The following is a 17,897-nucleotide window of genomic DNA, read 5'->3' as shown; positions in this document are numbered from 1 at the left end:
GAAGAACAGGGTCATCATTCAAAGAAGTAACTGATTTTCTAAACAAAAGCAGAAGAAAGAAAATGTCGACATATCTTATTTAGTCAGCCAGAACTTTAAGTGCAAAAATTCCATCAGGTAGCACCAAGAGAAAATAGCATAAGATGTTAGGAATAACCGGTGGTAAAATTGTTGACAAAAGGGATCAAGGCAGTGAATGAGCTATTGGGTCCATGGTGTCATCATGATCTGCTGGAGGCCACTGACATACACAGTACGTGGTGGGCAGGTGGCCAGCCAGAAGGGCAAGTTTGATCAAGACCGTGCTCACAGGGGCTTTTTGGTTTCATCTTCAGCCTTCAGAAAGGATACAAATGTTGGTTTAAATGGTGAAGGAGAACCTGGATCACTTTTCCAGGTCTGAAAACCCAGTGACACCCGCAGTTTCAAGGCTGGTGAGAAATCTACAAGGAGGGGAGCAGAAGCAAGTGCAGTGAGGAAGAGGAGTCAGGAGGGAGAAGGGAGAGGAGGATGGGAGAGCACGGGCACCCCCAGGAGGAGCCCCCCATGAGGGGGTGCTGTTCACACTCACTCAAACACACACACACACACACACATACACACTGGACTGATTATATCTGAACTCAGGACAGCTACCTTTGTTTTCTTCCCACTTACTTGTTCTCTTCAGCATTTTTCCCCAGTGTATCAAGAATTCCTCAAGCCAAGTTTCCGTCTCCCAGTGAAATCTTCTGGAAGAACATGGTCACATCCCTGTTCTTCTCCCACTTCTCTTTCATCTTCTTGGCTCCAGGATGAAGCACTGTCCACTTTCTGTTGTTTGGGTCAAAGAGGAGGAACCTCTGTCCATTGAAGAGGAACTGCCAAGATCCTCTGCTGTGTCTGTGGGCTTCCTGCTCACAAGACATCCTGGCCTGCAGCATGAGAGGCTCTGCCCCTTTGAAAAGAGATCAGCTCTGATCTTGACAAATTCTGAGCCCCACCCTGCTTCCTTTCCTGTCTGCTGCCCTTGCTCCTTGACCTCTTAAGTGATATAAACCTGATTTATTTGTTTATTTTTAATTAATTAATTTATTTTTTTAGCTAGGCAAAGAACATTATTAACCTTTGTTTCAAACTTTATTCTCAGGCTTCTTTGGCTTAATTAGCTGCAAAGAATAAATTGTGTAAATGCAAAAACTGAAAAGAGCTCAGTGTCCAAGGGGCTTGGGCTCAAAAGTATTAGAGACCTAGATTTTATCACATCCATAAACAAATATTTCTTAAAAAGCAGTCATAATATAAAATAGCAGTTCCTAGCAACTTCTTCAAGTTTTATCTTCAGAAGTTGACTCAATTCAGTTTGCCTGATTCTTGGAAGCCTCATCAAAATTCTCCACAAGATCTGGAACTTCATCATCATCATCTTTTCCAGTTGCAAGTGGTGCTGTTCCATCCACAGATTGGGCAGAGCTTCATCCAGTCTCCTTAAACTAGCCAGACTGTCTGCACCAAGCTGGATTAAGATGCTGGGTAGCATTTCTGTCAGCTGCTTTGTCTTAGCATGGCCTGTAATGGTGAAAGTGTTCCCTGCCAGAGATGTCTGAACTTCAGTGTTGTTAAAGTGGATCACTGTTCCTTGGTTTGTGAACATATTCACCTCTTCAATACCAGAGATATTGTTTACCCCTAACTTCTTTAAGGAGAACTGAAAGTTTTTATCTTCTGCTGTGGCTGTTCTATGAACCACCTTCTTTCTGCGAGCAGGTCCTTTCCCACCAGTGCACACTTGTGCCTGCAGTTTGGCAAGTTATTCCTGGTTCATGATTGTTTCTTTCATCTTGTCGGAGTGGATAAGGGGCTGCATGGGAGACTAGGGTTGGTGTTCAGGTGGTCTCAGTTGGACCAGCTGAGATTAGGCACACACGCGCAGATGCCAACCTGATTTATTTTTTGCATGAATATATTAAAGGCTTCTAAGCTATTATAGTGTCTGCTCCCTCCTGTCCTGGGCCATTTTAAACTTGCCACTGGATATTCAATTCTCCACTCGAATGTCAGGCAGTTGCTCTTTGAGGAAATCCACCACATCTCTTAGGGTTTCAGTCTGTTCTTCCCAGGCTTTTGCGACATTGACTTTCTTCCCCAGAGAAGCAAAGGCTTTGGCCTTATGGCTAACACAGTCACAGTGAAGAAAAGGCCTTTTATCCACCTGATCTTGAACTTCACACCACCATGGTTCAGGTCTGAACTTAGGAGTGACGATGAAGTCATAGCAAAGACAGTGTGTGTGTGTGGAAGAAAAACACAGGAGAGGGTTGGTGTTGGGGGAAGTGGAACCTGAGACCCTCCTCTCTCATATGGTGACTGCAAGTGAAGGCCTCTGAGGGGCTGGGCTGGCAGAGCAAGATGTGCCCCAGCCAGGACTGTCATGTCAACTAGTTAAAGACTAGAGTGTCTCCTTTGCTAGAGTACAAGGCGAGGAAGGTCCCTGCAGCCATGAAACCACATGTCCTCCCAAGACATATCCCACCTGGGTTCTGCCCATGTGGGTCAGCACATGACCTTGTCATGTCAGCAGCCAGGCCTGCTGTGGCAGGAAAAGGCCTGGATGAGGAGGATCTTCCTCAGCAGCCCCTGTGGCCTGCAGGAGGTGGGAGAGGGTGTGGGGGCTGCCCTGGGATGCTCCAGCACAGTGGGCAGGGTGAGGACAGAATCCAATTTGTGTAATAAAGAGATTATTGTCATAGTCACAGGATTTAACACGTTGGCAGAGCCCCTGGCGATGCTGCCCATCTGCTATGAGATGCATTCCTGAAACCTTGGAAAAGGGATGGTTCACAGAGCAAGAAGTAGAAAATCTAGAACTTCTAAGGCAGGGCGTAGAGGAAGGGATCACAGGCTCAGAGAAGTGCCCGTGCCAGAGGGGTGTCAATGTGAAAATCCAGAACAATGTCCATCCTCTATGCTCATGGGAAGCCTGGAGGACTCTTGTTTACCCAGCATATAAAGAAGGCCCTGGGAGAAGGCAGCAGACTGTCAAGAAGCTCAGGGATACCTGTTGCTGAAGGCCAGGGTTGGGGGTAGGAAATGCTGTTCCCTAAATGGCTCCCAGGAGTAATGATCTGAAACAGCTGATCCCAGGTGGAGGCTGTCACCTGTCAGGAGGAGGGAAGGCCAAACAACCTGCAGTCTGATGTTCAAGGAGGAAGGAAGCAAGAACCCACAGGGAAGGCAGAGAGAAGCCAGAGAGCTCCGCCAACAGTCACCCCACCCTCTCCCACCAGCTCTCTTCTAGCCCAGCTGGCAACCCATGGTATCATGCCCACCCACACTGATGGGAGTCTTCCTCTCCCCGTCCCCTGACTCAAATGTCATTCTCCTCTGGCAACACCCTGACAGACACACCCAGAAAGGGTACATTACCAGCCACCTAGGCATCCCTTATCCAATCCACTGGACACCTAATATTCACCATCACAGTCCCACAGGCCACACTGTCATCCACACTCCACCCTAACCCCATCTCCCTGCACTCTGCCTCTGGCAGGGGTGAAGGATCCAGTCTCTCCATGTCCTCACTGTGATTATGATGACAGCCATCCTACTAGGTGTGAGGTGGCATCTTCTTGTGGCTGTGATTTGCATTTCCCTAATGGCTATTGATGTTGAGCCTCTTTTCATGGGCTTAGTGACCAATGTATACTTCTCTGGAGAAATGATCATTCAAAACCTTTCTACATATTTATATTGCATTATTTCTCTTTACAATATTGAGTTGTAAAGAGTGCTTTATATATTCGGGATACCAGTCCCTTACCAGGTATATAATTTGCACATATTTTTTTCATGCTGTAAGTTGTCTTTTCACTTTCTAAATGACATTCTTTTTGAAGCAAAGAAGTTTTACCTTTAGAATAAGTCAAATGAAACTATTTTTCTTTTGTCAATATTGCCTTAGCATACACTACTTTAGCAGCCTTAGCCAAACCCCAAGTCACAAAGATTTACTTCCATGTTTTCTTTTCTCTTTCTTTCCCTTCCTTCCTTTTTCCTTTTTCCTTCCTTCCTTCTTCTTTCCTTCCTTTCCTTCCCTTTCCTTCCTTCCTTCCTTTCTTCCTACCTTCCTTCCTTCATTCCTTCCCTCCTTCCTTCCTTCCTTCTTTTCTTGACAAAGTTTCACTCTTGTTGCCCAGGCTGGAGTACAATGGTGCGGTCTTGGCTCACTTCAACCTCTGTCTCCCAGGTTGAAGCAATTCTCCTACCTCAGCCTCCCGAGTAAGTGGGATTACAGGCACCTGCCACTATGCACAGCTAATTTTTGTATTTTTAGCAGAAATGGGGTTTCACCATGTTGGCAAGGCTGGTCTCAAACTCCTGACCTCAAGTGGTCCACCCCCCTCAGCCTCAGAAAGTGCTAGGATTACAGGTGTGAGCCACCAGGCCTGGCCAGCCAGCCCCATTCTTGAGAGCTTTTCTCTCATACCCTAATAACCTATCAAAGCCTCCCTCTCCTAGTACACATTAGGCACTATGTTTAGGGGCACATAGACATTCAGTCTCTAGCACCACCTCTGCTGAGTTCTGTCTCCATGGAAATGAGGAAGCTGAACAGCCTCCTCCACACAGTCTCCCCTTGACAGCCATTGCCTCGGAGTGACAGTGAGTAACTCACTAAGGCCAATGGCTGGGCTTCCTTGGGGACACTTCCAGGGACTGGTTTCTTGGTTGTGTCTGGGGATCCTTCCCTGCTTCTTTGGACCTCTTGTGGTTTTTTGAGATGAAACTGAATATTTACAAGAATACAATGTGACAGCTCTGGGAATCAGATGTCCCCTCTCTTCAAGGTGTGTTGCTGCTGCATGTTTAGTGACTTTCTGGATGGATCTTATAACATCTGTATTCCCTGTCACAGGTGGACCCTGAAGTCTCTGCTCAGTTAGGTGAGGTTGGACAGAGGTTTGCATCAATGCCTTGAGCCGGCGAGTCTCTCCCCAGTGTGGAGGGTTTTGTGTGCGTGGTGCACTCCTGCCCCTGCCACACTCAGGCGGGCAGCTGATGTCACCACTGCAGCTCCACTTCCTGCCTGCACAAAACCTCCAGGTCAGCCAAAGTTCAGAGATGTGGCCTTCTCAGGTGCTCCCTGGGCACGTGCCAGCCTCTATGCTCATCTCATTCCCCAAATCTTTCTCTCGATTTCCCCCACTAGCCTCTTGTTTGCCCCACATGCAAACGGTGGAGTTGTACGGTTGCAATGATTGCTTTTAGCCAATGCTCTGAGGATCTGGCTTTTCCCCTAGAGAGAGACCTCAGCAGGTGAAACAATGACAAAACCAATGAATGGGGCTTTTCCAGTGAGTCCCAGACAGGCCAAATAGAGTTCTCTGGGGCAGGGGCTTTTGAAGGGCTCCAAGTCCCTGGTGCCCCTTCAGCAAGTGGAGACTTGTAGCTGTGGCCTTGTAGCTGTCATGGACATGGTGAGTCCAGTGTTTTCTGGGCATAATAAATCAGCATATATTGTGCAGACAAGAAGTAGAAAGAAATGTTAGGAGGAAGAATATAAATTTTCAAGTACGAGTTCGGAAGTATTAGAAAAAAACGAGGAAAAGGGCAAGGTTGGCTTGGTTGTAGCTAACCTGGTGGAGAAACGCAGCTGTCTGAGATAGAGTGCTCGAGCTGTTAAGTTCCTCTGCAATGCCGAGACCACCTCCACAACCTGCCCTGCATCCTCCTCTCTCCCGAGGCTGAATGCAACTCTTGGGCCTTCGGTGCCAAGGAAGCCACAGTCCCAGACCAGAGGAAGGCCTGAGGTGGACACTGGAAAAGGAGGAGGTGGGTGCAGAAGGAGAAGGCTGACAGCAAGGATTTCCTGAGGATAAACAAAAATGTCACTTGAAAATGGAAAAAAAAGTGAGGGTGTAAAGAACAAGATGGAACTCATCTGTAATTCCATTATACAGTGTTTAATTTTAGGGTTTTGGCACTTTCATGTATAATTTTTATACAATCAGCATCATACAAATTTTTATACAATTATCATCATACAATTTATGATTATCTTAAATGACTGGATTTTATCTTTTTGAACTGGGTTTGGGTTCATAGTGCAGAGTTCTCTCGCTCTGGTCAGTTAACTCCATTTTTTTGGGCCTTGTGTCATTTTATTTTATTTATTCATCTTTAATTTCAACCTATATAATACAAAGTACATATACAGGTTTGTTACATGGTTAGAATTTGGGAGGCTGAGGCTTGGTGTCCCAATGATCCCATCGCCCAAACAGTAAGCATGATACCTAACAGGTGTTTTTTCAGCCCAGGTGCCCCTCCTCTCTCCCCCGTCTGGTGATCTCCAGCATCTGTGGTTCATGTGAATTTAATGTTTAGCTGCCACTTTCAAATGGGAACATGCAGTATGTGGTTTTCTGTTCTTGCATTAGGTTGCTTAGGATAATAGCCTCTAGTTCCATCCATGTTGCTGAAAACGACATGATTTTCTTGTGTTTCATGGCTGCACAGTTTTCCATAGTGTCTATGTACCACATTTTTTTCATTCAATTCACTGTCGTTGGGCACTTAGATTGATTCTCTGTCCTTGCTGGTGAGAATAGCACTGTAATGAACATATTGGTGCAGGTGTCTTTTTGATAAAATGAATTATTTTCCTGTGGATATATCCCGAGTAGTGGGATTGCGGGATTGAATAGTAGTTCTATTTTAAGTTCTTGGAGAAATCTCCAAACTGCTTTCCACAGCGGCTGAATAAGTTTGCTTTCCCACCAACAGTGTCTGTTTCTTTTTCTCTGCACCCTCACCACCATCTCTGACTTTGTGACTGGTAAGAGATGGTAACTCATTGCGGTTTTGATTTGTACTTATCTGATGATTAGTGATACCGAGCATTTTTTCATGTTTGTTGGCCAATTGTAGGTCTTCTTTTGAAAAGTGTCTGTTCATGTCTTTGCCCAATTTTAATTGGGTTTTTTCTTCTTGCTTGTTGAATTGTTTAAGTTCCTTGTAGATTCTGGATATTGGACCTTCATCAGATGCAGAGTTTGCAAATAGTTTTCCCCATTCTACAGGCTGTCTGTTTACTGTGTTGCTAGTTTCTTTTTCTGTGCAGAAGCTCTTTAGTTTAATGAGGCCCCATTTGTCAATTTTTGTTTTTGTTGCAATTGTTTTTAGTGCCTTCTTCATGAAATCTTTGCCAGGCCCTATGTCCACATTGGTATTTCTTAGGTTGTATTCCAGGATTTTTACAGTTTTAGTACTTACATTTAAATCTTTCATCCATATTGAGTTATTTTACATATATGGGGAGAAGTAGGGGTTCAGTTTCATTCTGCATATGGTTGGCCAGATATCCCAGCACTAATTTTCGAATAGGGAGTCTTTCCCACATTGCCCATTTCTGTTGAAGAGTAGATGGCGGTAGGTGTGCACGTTGATTTCTGGGCTCTCTATTATTTTATTTACTAAATAAAATAATCATGAATGTAATATTTTCATATTAAATAAATAAAAATTTCTAAACAGGCGCTGTGGTTCATGTCTGTAATCCCAGAGCACTGGGACGCCAAGGTGGTAGGATTGCTTGAGACCAAGATTTGAAGACCATCCTGGGCAACATAGGAAAACCCTATCTCTACCTAAAAATAAAACAATTTGCCAGGCCTGGTGGCATGTGTCTGTAGTCCCAGCTATTCTAGAGGCTGAGTCTAGGGGATCACTTGAGCCCAGGAGCTGGAGATTACAGTCAGTGATGATTATGCCACTTCACTTCAGTATGGTTGACAGAATGAGAGACTGTAAAAAGCCATAAAAATAAAAAGGATTATCACAATTCCTGGTCAGTGCATCGAAAGGATCCCTGAGGTGTGAAGTCCTGCATGCTATTTGACTAGCAATACCATTTGGAAGAATAAGGTCATGCTTCAGAGAAGTGTCTGCTTTTCCACAATCAAAGAAGTAGAAAGAAAATGCCTTTTACTGGGATTTCTTGTTCAGTTAAAACTTGTGCAGGAATTCCATCCATTAGCACTGAGAGAAAGTGGCAGAAGGTGTTAAGAAAAATGGCTGCTGGGATCATGAGCAAAGGTAATGAGTGGCCTGAGATGTTGAGTCTACAATGTCCTCATCATCTGCCGGGGCCTGTGGGCTTGCTAAGGCTTGAATGCCTGCTTTCCAGAAAGGCACAGTGGTGAGTAGACAGGCGGCCTCCCTGAAGGGAGAGGAGGGACAAGACCAGGCTAACAAGGGCTTCTTGACATCATCTTCCACCTTGAGAAAAGATGAAGTGTTGGTTTAAGTGGCTGAGAAAAACCTGGGTCTGTTCTCCTGGGTGATCCCTCCCAGGCCCTCCCCATTTCGGAACCTCTCCCCCAAATAAGGAACATGTTTTTCCCTCCAACCCTACCTTTGGCTCTGTAGCCTGTTCCAACCTCCACCCTCCTCCACCACACCACAGAGCCAGCCCAGGTCCTGTTACAGCCCAGGGGGGCTCAGAACTGAGGCTGGTAATAAGGGGTCTGCACCCTCACTGAGGGCCTGCTCCCCCTTCTCATAGAAGGGTCTAGAGGACCTGGGGGAGCCCTGTCCAAAGAGAGGTCTTTCTATCCATGTTCCCTGGCCTTGGGTGGTCTTGTAGGCAAACCACCTTCTTTCCCCTTCACTCTCAGCCTTTCCTCACCCTGGGAGCTGCACCCATAGCTCTGAATGGGACTGTCCCTGCCCCGTCCCATTCATTCCTGGCCAAGCTCAGTGGTGAGCATGGAACTCCAGCAGCAGCTCAGCTGCCCTATCTGAGTCCACTCTGCTCCAGGCAGGGCCATCAGCTGGCTCAGGATCTGGAGTGTGCAGGAGGCAGAATGGCAGGAGCATCGCCCCAGGGCCCGGCAAGGACTCCCATGGGTCCAAGAGGCCTGGCCTTTTCCTGAACCTCAGTCTGGACACACTCTAATCTTCACCTTCCACTTTAACTGCTGGGACCCGAGCTGCTTTCTCTGGGAATGCAGCCTTTGGAACTGGGTGGGCCAAGGCCCTCACAACCTCCTCCTTCTGGGATTCTCCCAGATCACTCTCTTCTTAGCCTCCTCCAGGGATGCCCTTTCCCTTGACATCCTAGGTGAAGCAGCCATGCTGCTGCTCTCCTACTGTGCAGATTGCCCATGCCTGAGTTCCTGCTGCCTGCAGGCCACACACCACTACCCTTCCCAAATAGGAACCTGCTCTGAAACAAGCCTGAATTGGTTAAACCCTCTCAAGCTCAACAGGCCTTGAGCCTTGGTATGGGTCCCTCTCTTTCCCTCTGGCCTCTGGCAGTTAGAATCCATCAGAACTCAAGGTTGAGCTGCCCAGGTCATTGCCAACAGGTGACACCAGGTCTCATTCACCTGTCTAATGTCAGTATGAGAAGTTCCCGGCCTCTGGGACTCTGGGAATTCTCCTTCCACATCCTCCCATCTCACCCATCTGCCTCTTGCTCCCCTCCCAATATTGCCCACAGTACCTGTCGCTCTAAACAACTCTCCTCATCTGCCAGCTAAAATGAAGCAGAGGAAGATGATGAGAAGGCTCCAGGGACTGAGGGTGGTGGCCATGGCTTTGGCTTGGGTTGTGCCTGGGGCCAGAGAGGGTGGTTCTAAAATGGAAACACAGGAGTGACAACACTTGTCCAGACCCGAAATCTTAGGGGATGCCTCCTCAGCTCCTGCCACCCCAGGTCATCCCGGAAGGCAGACCTTTTGTCCCCCCTCTGCTGTGGGGCAACCTCTGGGACAGGTCCTGGGGTAGGAAGGGAGAGGGGGTGTCCCCTATCCTCAGGGAGCTCACACATCTGCTAAAGGAAGTGAGGTGACAGCACAGTCCACCCTCCTGCCGTGGAGAAAGAGGAGGTGATGTCCCAGGGCCAGGGAGGGGAGGGTCTTAGGCCCTGGCATTGGAGGTGATTTTGATGGATTTACAGAAACAGACGAGGGGAGAGGAAAGAAAAGCTGATTCTAGGAGGAAGGAACACTAATGAAAAAGATGTGGAAACACTATGACACCCACAGATTAGAGGCTGGTGAGAAATGCACAGTGGGTGGAGCAGAAGCAGGTGCAGGGAGGAAGAGGAGTCAGGAGGAAGAAGGGAGAGGAGGATGAGAGAGCACAGGCATGCCAGCACCCCCAGGAGGAGCCCCCCATGAAGAGGTCATGTTCATACTCACTCAAACACTCACACACACATGCACTCACACACACACACCGGCTAAGATCTGAACTCGAGACAGCTTCCTTTTATCCCCCTCTCACTTACTTGTTGGATCCAGCATTTGTTCCCAGTACATCAAAAATTCTTCAAGCCACATCTTACAATCCCCCATTGAAATCTTCTGGAAGAACATGGTCACATCCCTATTCTTCTCCCACTTCTCTTTCATCTTCTTGGCTCTAGGATGAAGCGCTGTCCACTTTCTGTTGTTTGAGTCAAAGAGGAGGAACTTCTGTCCATTGAAGAGGAACTGCCAAGATCCTCTGCTGAGTCCGTGGGCTTCATGCTCACAAGACATCCTGGCCTGCAGAATGAGGGGCTCTGCCCCATTGCAAAGAGATCAGCTCTGATCTTGACAAAGCCTGAGCCCCCACCCTGCTTCCTTTCCTGGCTCATGGATTTGCTCTCTCTGCTGCATCCTGCACATGCTCCTCAACCTCTTGGGTGACACAAACTTCTGATTTAGTTTTTACATGAAATCAATAAATGACTCTAAGTTACTACTGTGTCTGCTCCCTCGGCCATTTTAAACTTACCAATGGGTATTAAATTCTCCACTTGAATGTCAAGCAGTTGCCCTTTAAGGAAATCCACCACGTCTCTTAAGGTTTCAGTCTGTTCTTCCCAGGTTTTTGTGACATTGACTTTCTTCCCCAGAGAAGCAAAGGCTTTGGCCTTGTGATTAACACAGTCATAGTGAAGAAAAAGCCTTTCATCCACCAGGCCTTGAACTTCACACCGCTGTGGTTCAGGTCTGGACTTAGGAGTGATGATGAAGTCATAGCAAAGACAGTGTGTGTCTGTGGAAGAAAAACACAGGAGGGGATTGGTGTGGGGGGAAATGGAACCTGTATCCCCTCCTCCCCCTTATGGTGACTGCAAGTGAAGGCCTCTGAGGGGCTGGGCTGGCAGAGCAAGATGTGCCCCAGCCAGGACTGTCATGAAAACTAGTTAATGACTAGAGCATCTCCCTTGCTTGAGTAGATGGAGGGGAAGGTTCCTACAGCCATGAAACCACATGTCCCCTCCAGACATGTCCCACCTGCTTTGTGCCCACATCGGTCAGCACATGACCTTGTCGTGGAGGTGCCAGGCCTGTTGTGGCAGGAAAAGGCCTGGATGGGGAGGACCCTCAGCAGCAGCCCATGTGGCCTGCAGGAGGTGGGAGAGGGTGTGGGGGCTGCCCTGGGATGCTCCAGCACAGTGGGTGGGGTGAGGGCAGAATTCAGTTTAGATAAACAAGTGATTACTGTCATGGGGCACATGATTTAACACGTTGGCAAAGCCCCGGTGAAGACACCATCTGCTATGAGCATGCATTCCTGGAACCTTGTAAAGGGATGGTTCACAGGGCAAGAAGTGGAAAACCCAGAACTTCTACATTAGGGTGTAAGGGAAAGAAGCAAAAGGCTCAGAGAAGCACCCATGCCAGAGTGGCTGCAGTATGAAAATCCAGAACAATGTCCATCCTCTGTGCTCCTGGGAAGCCTGGAGGACTCCTGATTACCCAGCATATAAAGAAGGCCCCAGGAGAAGGCAGCAGACTATCAAGAAGCCCAGGGATGCCTGTTGCTGAAGGCCGGGGCTGGGGGTAGGAAATGCTGTTCCTGAAATGGGCTCCCAGTAGTAATGGGGATGGAAAATCCTGAAATAAGAGATCTCAACTGGAGGCCGTCAACTGTCAGCAGGAAGGAGGGTACAATGATGTAAATAATTAAAGAAGTCACAATGCCAGTGGGGGACCTCAGCCATAAAAACGTATGCCCATGGCTCATAGAACAAAGGGGTCAAGGATCCAAAAGAAATGGAAACTCAACCCAGATACTGCTAGATTTAAATAATTACAACAAACGAAGACAAAACGCAAGGATGGATGACCTGGAGGCTGAAAGGAGTCACCCTAGGAAATAACTGAGCTCCTTTGCCCAGCTTTGAGAACTGAGCCACATCTCAGACCCAGAGTCCATTACTAGAAGGAGAGCCCAGAGGCCCTGGTGGGCTCCTTCAACCCCACAGCAACTGCAATGACTCCTTCAGACTCCCCCCACAGAGCCAGATGGGCATTCATTCTGGTAACTGTATGCCATGAAATGGCGAATACCCAGACACTCCTAGTGGACACAGTGTGTGGTCCCACCTCCTCCCAGGGACCTGAAGCATTAACTTGCTCCCCTATTACTCATGAGATGCATTTAGGGCAAAGTAACAGATGGACACCTGTGTCAGGTCCAGCTTAGAGGGATAGGCTGGGATCATAGACCCATTCGATGGTAATTTCACATTTCCTGGATTTCTACTGGGAATGGATAGTGTTTGTAGTTAATGTAGTAACTATTATAGGTTGTGCTGGTCATATGACCTCCCCTGTCACTACTCAACTCTGCTCTTGTAGCTGGGATGCAGCCATACACACACTGTGATGAGGGGTGACGCTGGACCTACCAATATGGCTATTTGACCCTGGACTCCCTAAGATCCCAGAGGCATGTGTGGTTGGAAAAGGTGCTATGTGGATTTCATGGCAATTGCCAACCGCAGAATCACAACAGGGTCCCCTAGTGCTCAGAAGCAAGGCTGTGCCACTCACAGCAGCGAAATCCCCTCATTTAAAAGTGGCTCCTGCGGTGGTCCTGGGCCCCTGTGGAGATGGGCCTCCAGCTATGGGAGGGCAGTGACCATACAGCCTCAGAACTGCCCATCACAGGGTGTGCTCCTCACCGTTTAGGTCATTAGGAAGATAGGCCCCACAGTGAGAAGACACAGGTGGGTCTCCTGAGATGGGCAGGAGCAGGGCCACAACGAACCAAGAAGCTGCACAAGCAGTTGGCTGGGGTCCCCAGGACAACACATGGCTGCACTCCCTCACCCTCAGCTCACACCTGAGGCTTCAGGGAGGGTCCCTGATTGCCCTGAGGGACCGATGATGCCACCTAGCAGCAAAGGAGGGGGGTAGTAGGCCCAGAACCATGGAACCTCCATTCACATTCATCACATCCACACCTCCCAGAACCATGGAACCTCCATTCACATCCATCACATCCACACCTCCCAGAACCATGGAACCTCCGTTCACATCCATCACATCCACACCTCCCAGAACCATGGAACCTCCGTTCACATCCATCACATCCACACCTCCCAGAACCATGGAACCTCCATTCACATCCATCACATCCACACCTCCCAGAACCGTGGAACCTCCATTCACATCCATCACATCCACACCTCCCAGAACCATGGAACCTCCATTCACATCCATCACATCCACACCTCCCAGAACCATGGAACCTCCATTCACATCCACCACATCCACACCTCCCAGAACCATGGAACCTCCATTCACATTCATCACATCCACACCTCCCAGAACCATGGAACCTCCATTCACATTCATCACATCCGCACCTCCCAGAACCATGGAACCTCCATTCACATCCATCACATCCGCACCTCCCAGAACCATGGAACCTCCATTCACATCCATCACATCCACACCTCCCAGAAGCCACAGGCGGGGTAGACACACCTGTGACTCTTCAATTTACACCACTTGGAGATGACACCCTAGGGGATGGGGCAGCAATTGCCAGGACACAGCATGTGCCCTCATCTGGGGTCAGCAACCTAGGACAGTGTCCACATCTGGTCTCCCTTTTATTTGCAGGTTGCCATTGCCTGCTGTTGCTCTACAAAGGGACAGGACTTGACACACAGACAGAGAACTCACGGCCAGCAAGGACCAAAGTGCCTTCAGCCTTTTCTTTCTAGAAAGGGTTTGCTGACTCCTGTCTGCATAGTGACTATTCTATATAACCCTGTCTCCCCAGTAGGAAGAACAGGCGGGTCTGGGACCCTAGGGCAGAAGTGGGCGCCTCTACTCATGGGCGCTCCCAGGGTCATCCTGGGGGAAATGGTATTTCCCATCCCCCCTGCACTAAGTTTTGTGGAAAGCTGGGGTGTGTTTGCTGGGGTGTGTCCTCAGGCAAAAGGGGAGAAAGTGCTAGTTGGTGGGGGAGGTGCTAAGGGCTCCTTCTTGGATGCGGAGGTGAGGGAGGCCTGTGTGGTGACAGGGGTGAGCTGAGATGGGGAGTGAAAGGATGCGACCTGGGTGGTGAAAGTGAATGGTGAGGGGAGGAGTAGGAAGTGTCTGGTGAGCCCCTGCGTGCAGGTGAGTGTCTGCAGCAAAGTGTAGGGGGGAGTTCCAGGGCAGGGAGCCCTGGGGGGTGCTGGAAGGTTTGTGTGGTGAAGAGCAGGTCAGAGCAGAGCAGGGCTGTGGCCGATGGGGCAGTCTGTGATCGCGTCCCTGTGGCACTCCCCTTCACCCCTGTCCTGACCCCAGCTAGGGTTCGGGGATCTGGTTTCTCCTTCCCTAGGGCGAGTGGGGCTGCGGGTCTGCACCAGGGATCCCCGCCCCACCTTGCCCTCTGTAGCCCTTCGGCCCCTCCACCCTCCTGCAATTCCTTTTCAGCCTTCTTTGACAATCCCCCTGGACTGCGGGGCTAGCAGCAGCTGCAGGAATCGGACTCGGCGGAAAGGAGCCCCGGAGGGGAACTGAGTGCCTTCAGCCAGGCACGTTCGGGGAGACAACGATGTTCGGAGAGATCGCAATGTTCCGGGAGACCGCGATGTTCGGGGGGATCGGGCTGGTCCACCCAGAAGCCTCCTGGCCTATGGGGCAAGCAGCAGCCGCAGGAAGTGGACCCGGAGGAAAGGAGCCGCGGAGGGGAACTGAGTGCCTTCAGCCGGGCATGTTCGGGGAGATCGCGATGTTCGGGGAGATCGCAATGTTTCGGGGGATCGCAGCGTACTGGGAGACGGCGATGTTCGGGGGGACCGCGATGTTCGGGGAGATCGCGTTACTCGGAGGGACGGCGATGTTCGAGGAGACGGCGATGTGCGGGGGGGATCGCGATGTTCGGGGGGATCGCGATGTTCAGGTAGAACGCGCCGGTGCTACCAGAAGCCTCCTGGCCTGCGGGGCAAGCAGCAGCCGCAGGAATCAGACCCGGCGGAAAGGAGCCGTGGAGGGGAACTGAGTGCCTTCAGCCGGGCGTCTTCGGGGAGATCGGGATGTTCGGGGAGACGGCAATGTTCGGGGAGATCGCAATTTTCGGGGAGACCGCGATGTTCGGGGAGATCGCGTTGCTCGGGGAGAGGGCGATGTTCGGAGAGGCTGCGTTGTTCGGGGAGACCACGATGTTCGGGGAGATAGCACCTGTCCTTCCAGAAGCCTCCTGGCCTGCGGGGCAAGCAGCAGCCGCAGGAAGCGGACCCGGCGGAAAGGAGCCGTGGAGGGGAACTGAGTGCCTTCAGCTGGGCATGTTTGGGGAGATCACGATGTTCGGGGAGATCGCGCAATGTTCGGGGAAACAGCGATGTTTGGGGGGACCGCGATGTTCGGGGAGACCGCGACGTTCGGAGGGACCGCGACGTTCGGGGAGACCGCGATGTTCGGGGAGATCGCGCCGGTCCTTCCAGAAGCCTCCCCTCCTCTGAAACCCGCTGCAGTCCACAACCTCCCAGGTTTGGCCCCCGCCCTGCTTAGGCTACATCCCTGAACTCACCGACCCGCCCCGCCCGGGACCAGCCAGACAGCAGGTGCAGAAGCGGGAGGCACAGAAGGAACGCGGGGCTGGCGGCCGCTGCCATTGTAGACCTGGAGCTCCGTGGACTGGAGGCGCGGTAGAAGTGGAGACTGGCGGATGAATCGCTTCGGGGCTCCCAGGCCGGCTATTTATAAACCCCGCGCAGCACGCCCCGCCCCGCTTCGCAGCACCCCGCCCCGCCGCGGGCTGGGATCCACTCGGCGGGATCCTAGGCATGCCCTTTTTGGGGATGCTCCACCCCGTGACGCCGCAGGCTTGTCTTCTGACAGCCGCCCGGCTGACGCAACTTCCCCTCCAACCCGCCCCCGCGGCTTGATAGCGGCGTGCGCGGACCCAGAGCGGGCCAGGAAGCGGTTCCTTCCATGGCCCCATCACATAATTTGTCAACACAGCATTTATCATTACCCCAATGTAAACACTGATGCACAGGAAGGTGAAGAAACTTGCACAGGAATACTCAGTGGCGGCGGTGTCACCCTGTCACCGCCTGCGCCAGCGACACCCGCCCTCCCTCCGCCTGCAGTCGCGGAGTCCCCGCCCCTCCCCGTCCAGGGCGCAGCCGCTTCCCCAGTCCGGAGTGGACCTTCTTTGCCTCTCCACTAAAAGCATGAGGTGGTCTTTGAGTATATTCTATATCCCTTTATAACTTCTGGAAAAAAAAAAAAAAAAAAAAAGAAAGCCGTAGAGGGCTACCGTGATCAATCTTGATGTGATCAATTGTGTTTCCATGGAGAGCAGAAGCCGAGGGAGGGGTCTACGCATGCGTGGGGCTCACTTTGCTACACACTCTTCTGTGTCTAACAACACCCAAATCCGTGGCTGTATCCACACCTCAGCTCAGTCCCTGGATGGTCCCTACAGCCATCCTCAAAGGGGCAACCCGAGTGCATCCTCCTCTCAGTCACCATGAAACCATCTAGATCTGTGGGTAGAAACCAGAGGGAGGTGGGGGGCCCAGTGGCCCTTGGCCGCAAGGAAGGGCTTAGCCTGGGTAAGGACTGGGCAGAGCCCCTGAGTCCCACTCTACCCCCAGCCACTCAGCCCGTTCCCTAATGAATGAGAAAAATAGGCACAGATCTCCCACTCCACACAGTCTTCATGTGGGGAGACCTTCACCTGGTGACCATCAATCCCCAGGGTCCTGAGGCTGTGGGAAAGGGGAGGAGGCCTGGACCAAGCCCAGGACCTGACTGCTTCGGGACAGGGAGATGGGATGGTAGCCATCTGTGACTGAGCAGGGACACAAGAGCCAAAAGGTTCTGGCCTGATGCACTAGAGCCTCTGTCCAGGAGGGGCTATGTGAAGGGTGGTCTGGAGGACAACTGGGCAGTTCTCAGATTTGGGAGGGGAATAGCTTGGTGGGTCTGGGGATCTGTGTGTGAGAAGAGCCTCCCACATACAGGGCTAGGGGCAGGAGCCCAGGTTAGTCCTGGGAGGAGGCCACTGGGAAGTCCCTGGAAGCACCACTCCTGAGGCTGGGTGACCTGGGCCAGTGACTGGGGGAACAGGAGGAAGGCAGAAGGAGGCTGGCAGGAAAGCCCTAAGCAGGACAGCCAGGTGACAGGAGGAGGGGCCTGTGTGCACACCTGGGCCCTCCTGCCTCACCCCTGCTGCAGGCATCTGGCCACTAGACTCAGGCCTGCCCAGGATGGGCATAGAAGTGGCCCAAAGGTTGTTGCAATGGCCAGGATCTAGAGATCATCCATTCAGACATGGAAGTCAGCTGATATGGTGGCTGAATATGCCTGTGCAAGGTTCTTCAGCTTTCTGGGCATGGATGTCCGCATGTGGAAAATGACAAATGCTATACAGACAGATGAAATGAGCAGATTCTACAAGGAACCCTGTCCTTGCACATGCTAAGAACCAAGGGCAGGTCTCCTATTTCAGTTGTGAGCCCTGCCGCCCTCCCTGAAGTCAGCAAATGCCAGGCCTACCCTGAGGAGAGCTGGAGCTGGGCCCAGGCGGTGGCCTCTTCATGGCCCTGAGTGTGCTGTGAGGGGGTGGAAATGAAAGCAAGACCCACCATCAGGACTCAGACACGTTTTTCAGACCCACAG

The 17,897-nt window shown here is 50.8% G+C and overlaps 1 protein-coding gene and 1 pseudogene across 2 annotated transcripts; both read right to left on the bottom strand.

Moving 5' to 3' along the window:
* Positions 1 to 1,299: 1,299 nt before the first annotated feature.
* On the bottom strand, positions 1,300 to 1,819 carry LOC129038773 (transcription factor BTF3-like; annotated as a pseudogene).
* Positions 1,820 to 5,921: 4,102 nt separating this feature from the next.
* Positions 5,922 to 15,934, bottom strand: ULBP1 (UL16 binding protein 1). Of its 2 annotated transcripts, none has more exons than XM_054492893.2 (4): positions 15,796 to 15,934; positions 10,768 to 11,031; positions 10,277 to 10,552; positions 5,922 to 8,259 (listed from the first exon to the last, which is right to left on the bottom strand). In XM_054492893.2, the coding sequence occupies exons 1-4, from the start codon at positions 15,878 to 15,880 to the stop codon at positions 8,249 to 8,251; spliced, it is 636 nt and encodes a 211-aa protein (XP_054348868.1). In that variant the 5' UTR covers positions 15,881 to 15,934; the 3' UTR covers positions 5,922 to 8,248. The 2 variants fall into 2 exon arrangements, with proteins under 2 accessions (XP_054348868.1, XP_054348867.1); XM_054492892.2 differs by lacking the exon at positions 5,922 to 8,259 and adding an exon at positions 9,492 to 9,619.
* Between the last annotated feature and the right edge of the window lie 1,963 nt (positions 15,935 to 17,897).

This window comes from Pongo pygmaeus, chromosome 5, assembly GCF_028885625.2.
Source record: "Pongo pygmaeus isolate AG05252 chromosome 5, NHGRI_mPonPyg2-v2.0_pri, whole genome shotgun sequence".
In the NCBI taxonomy this organism is placed as follows: Eukaryota; Metazoa; Chordata; class Mammalia; order Primates; family Hominidae; genus Pongo; species Pongo pygmaeus.
This window is presented reverse-complemented; position numbering and strand designations above follow the sequence as displayed.

Coding starts and splice junctions, on each gene's coding strand:
- ULBP1 (XM_054492892.2), bottom strand. CDS start 15,880: ATGGCAGCGGCCGCCAGCCCCGCGTTCCTTCTGTGCCTCCCGCTTCTG. Junction 10,553..10,767: donor GGAGAATTTAATACCCATTG/GTAAGTTTAAAA, acceptor GCAATGGGGCAG/AGCCCCTCATTCTGCAGGCC. Junction 9,620..10,276: donor ACAAATGCTGGATCCAACAA/GTAAGTGAGAGG, acceptor TTTCCATTTTAG/AACCACCCTCTCTGGCCCCA.